This window comes from Manduca sexta, chromosome 27 (assembly GCF_014839805.1).
Source record: "Manduca sexta isolate Smith_Timp_Sample1 chromosome 27, JHU_Msex_v1.0, whole genome shotgun sequence".
Classification (NCBI taxonomy): Eukaryota; Metazoa; Arthropoda; class Insecta; order Lepidoptera; family Sphingidae; genus Manduca; species Manduca sexta.
In genome coordinates, this window is record NC_051141.1 from 17,622,978 (window position 1) to 17,626,866 (window position 3,889).

General features: G+C 32.3%; 1 protein-coding gene across 2 annotated transcripts in view; it reads left to right on the top strand.

Moving 5' to 3' along the window:
* LOC115447445 overlaps positions 1 to 3,743 on the top strand; it is a 47,188-nt gene extending 43,445 nt beyond the window's left edge. Inside the window, exon 11 of one of the 2 annotated variants that reach the window (XM_030174487.2) lies at positions 750 to 3,743. In XM_030174487.2, coding sequence (XP_030030347.2) covers positions 750 to 1,095 — 346 coding nt within the window. In that variant the 3' untranslated portion in view covers positions 1,096 to 3,743. Of the gene's footprint in view, positions 1 to 746 lie in introns of both variants that reach the window. The other variant, XM_030174486.2, reaches the window with a different exon arrangement.
* Positions 3,744 to 3,889: the final 146 nt, after the last annotated feature.

Here is a 3,889-nt window from a genome sequence, read left to right on the forward strand (position 1 = left end):
GGTGGATTTAAACGTTTATGGGGTAAATGGTTCGATTTTATAAATTAACAAAAAAATCAAAATGAAATATATACAATGCAGTGTTATATTAATGTTATGACTAGCGAAGTATAGTGGCTTGTCGTAATTCATATTTTAAAGCTTTAGGCGACCACATATAGTATCAGCGCGTATCATGATTCAATATTATAGAAACTGTAAACTTTTAGCACTCAACGTTGCGACGACATGCCCGTAGAGTATATAAAATAGTATACGCATATATTTATTTACATACAGCCACCATGTCAGGCCACGTCAAGCACCGCAAATAGAGCACACGTCATATTATATTTTCAATAACGAAAAATAAAAATCACGGCTTCAAACATCACGTTCCACAGCTTAATTACCTACGTAGACGTGTACACAAAACATATAGCACTATAAATGCACGTATACAGCTAAAATATACAGGTGTTCTTGTATTTTCCTAAGGTCAAACTCCACACATATTTTGTTAGCGTTTGATTGATTAAAAAAGAGTTTTGTTTTCCTCTACTGTTCGTATTTATTAAATCTAGCTGTCGTCTTACTCTACCGCACATCGGCGGCGTACCACAACACCCACGTTCACATACCAAACACATTTTCGCAAAACCTGCAACGACACCATCGCATAATTCCGTATTCACTCACGCCTATTTAAAGAAGCACCTCCGGATGTATCTTGGGGTTTACATTAATGTATCTATCCCACCTTCCAGCAGGAAACACAACAAAGGGAAGCGGTACAGGCACCACGTGTCCCCGGACTGCAACACGGTCGCGTCCCTCGATTCTTCCTCATCAGAGTCTAGAAGTGGACTTAACAGGTATTACAGGCAAGCGTGGGAGGAGCTGCATGAGGCGGCAGGCGGAAAATACCAAGGTCACAGAAGGCACGAAAGAGAAGCACCTAAGGACGGCTCGGAATTAGTTGTGTCCGACATGTACCCAGGGGGTCACGGCAGAGACAAGCGGCGACACCACCATCATCACCACCACCGCGACGCGAGACATCCGGAAGTGCACGCACCACACCGTCCCCACCATAACCATAAGCCTAGGTATTAAGTAACAAAAAATATTTAATTTTAATTCATGCTCACGATTTGTACTTAAAGCCCAGATTTATTTTTAATTGCACTACTCCAAAAAGTTTACGTTAGAAGTAATATAGTGCTTGCATGTTTTGTCATCAGAGATGTGGTCGATATTAAACAGATTTTTGGGTCTGATTATAATTAACAGACTTGTGGTTGAATAAGAATTTTGAGACAAATGACCCCAATAAGGCAACCTAGAGTGAAAAGTGTTCGATAATGGCTTTAAAGGATAAATTTCTCAAATATAATTAGAAAGTAAGACATCTTATTTACCAAGATTTTTGATTATATAATTATAATTGAGAATTTATAATAATATAATTGAGAATGACTTTGGAGGTTTATAGGAATGTGAAAATAGTGAATGGTATATATATTAAATCGTAAATAGATGAGATTGAACAATTCGATTTTTTTGGGAAATTACTTTTTTTTTATATTATTAATATTAATTCATCCAACAAAATCCTTATTTCCAAAAAAAAAGTGTAATAAAACAATATAATTTCCTAATGGCATCCCATCTTCTCATAATATAACTGTTTATGAAAATTCTAAGACCTAGCCAAAAAGCCCGAGACGAGTTAAACGGTACCAAATATTCGTAGGCTTCTATTGTTGTTGATTTTGTACGCATAGTTCACCTTTATTTTGCATTAATTTAGGCTCTTACGGACAAAAACCTGATTATTTGCAACGACATTAGAAATGTGATTTTACCCCAAGCACTACAATGTTACCCCATGTTACATATAATTTCAATACAAATCAATACTTACCTTTTTTTCGTGATTGAAAAAGCCAATAATAACGCATTAAACATATAATATAAAATTAAATTTGTCCGTAAGATTATTACCGACCATTGTTACGTTGTTATTATATCTTTGGTCATGGGCGTGCTTCTTTGATTGAGGAGAATTAGTATAATTAATTAATAGAATTTGTATTAGTGTTTACTAAATACAATTTATATTAACTCTATTCTGGCTCCAAGGCCGTTCATGTCTAAAGAATCTATTTTATATTTCCTTACTTTGTATAGAGAATAATTCAATATATACAATTCTTTATCAGCTTGAAACTATGATTACCTTGATCTTTTCTTAACAAATTTATATTCGGTATTATGTTTTATATGATATTTAGATTTAGTTTAGCACGTAAGGTGTTTGTAAATAATTATACATTAATAAGATAAGATTGAAGTTAATCATTGTCCACGGCGCTAATTTTCCTTCTTTTACCGATGTGCTAACCACAAGCGTTGAAGCTACATATATAGTTTTGTTAAAGTACATAGCCTCGTACTATAATATAATCAATTGCAAAATAGGTTATTCTTATTGCGCTACTTTATTTGTTAACTCGGTTAAGTTGAAGACATTATTAGGACAAAATGACTTCGATTATCGTATCATCGACATTTCAAATAGCCATTTTGAAAACTGTTTTAAATTTGGACTACTTATTGGGGTATATTCAAACATAGTATTTTATTAATTCGAAGTATATTCAATTTAATAGTAATAATTATTATTTTTACAATTTAATTGACGATTTTCTGTCTTACTGTTGCTGAGAACTTGATCTTGAATATGACGAGTTTGACCAAATAAAAAAGGATATTATTATTGGTTATTTAAGTATGTATTTATTTTTATACTTCTTAAAATATGTATATATTTCTCTTCTTAATGTGTTAACTATTTGATTCGTTGTGATGTATTTTAGATACATGTATAGACCGTTAAACTGTTTGTCAGCGGATGTCCTTCCTTTCTTCTTTTCTTTATATTACGGTACAAATATAGATTTAAAGGCATTGAGCACAGTACAAGTTGGGTCTCTGGCGACAATGTGTAGACGGAAATATATTTACACGAGAATGTGCCATTCAAAGGGCAGACATATAAGTTCAGAGTTTTAATTTATTTATAATTGTTTTTGTAAGTTGTAAATATATCAAAATAATGGATCAAATTTATGTTTGTCGTTAACACCGCTAATTAAAGGGATAGTGTACTGGATATGTATGGTGTGATTTGAATGTATGAACAAAATCCAGTAAATCGACGAACTATTTTTCACACGTATTGGTTGCCTGTATTCTGATCCCATTTAGACAACCCATCAGTATGCAGACCACACAAGATGTCTTAAAGCTGTGCGAGGCATTTTGCGTGGTTGGTACTCGCCAACCAGACGTGTGAGAAGCATTTAGTGATTTTAAACGGTAGTCCATTATAATCGAGGCTAACTCTCCTTTACTTGGAAATTTTTTAGTCTATTAGTGTTACGTCTTTTACATATACCAGTGACAAGTTAATTTTATTAAACGTTTTGAGTAAAGGGGAATTTAATTTTCACTATCGTTAATAGATTTTGTATTAAATAAGTTATAATTGGCCAGCTCTAGAATTTTGTCTATGATCGTCCATATTCTAATCATTTGTGCATAGACAATAATTCTTCGTATCTTATTTTATCAATTATTGTCCATTATACTGATAATTATTTCTCAATAATTATTCAAGTTAAAATTACTCGAATTTGTAAAATAAATCGAATTAATGTATTGGTAACGAATATTTAGTATTAAATTTTGTGATAATCGATATGACTTTTATTTATCTTATAATGTCTGGCAATGTTTTACGACACTGACAGTTTATCTTGGAAAAATTATCTGAACATATTCACTAAAATTACTGTTTGCTCTACAAAAAAATATAACAAATACAGAATTATAGAAAAAAAAA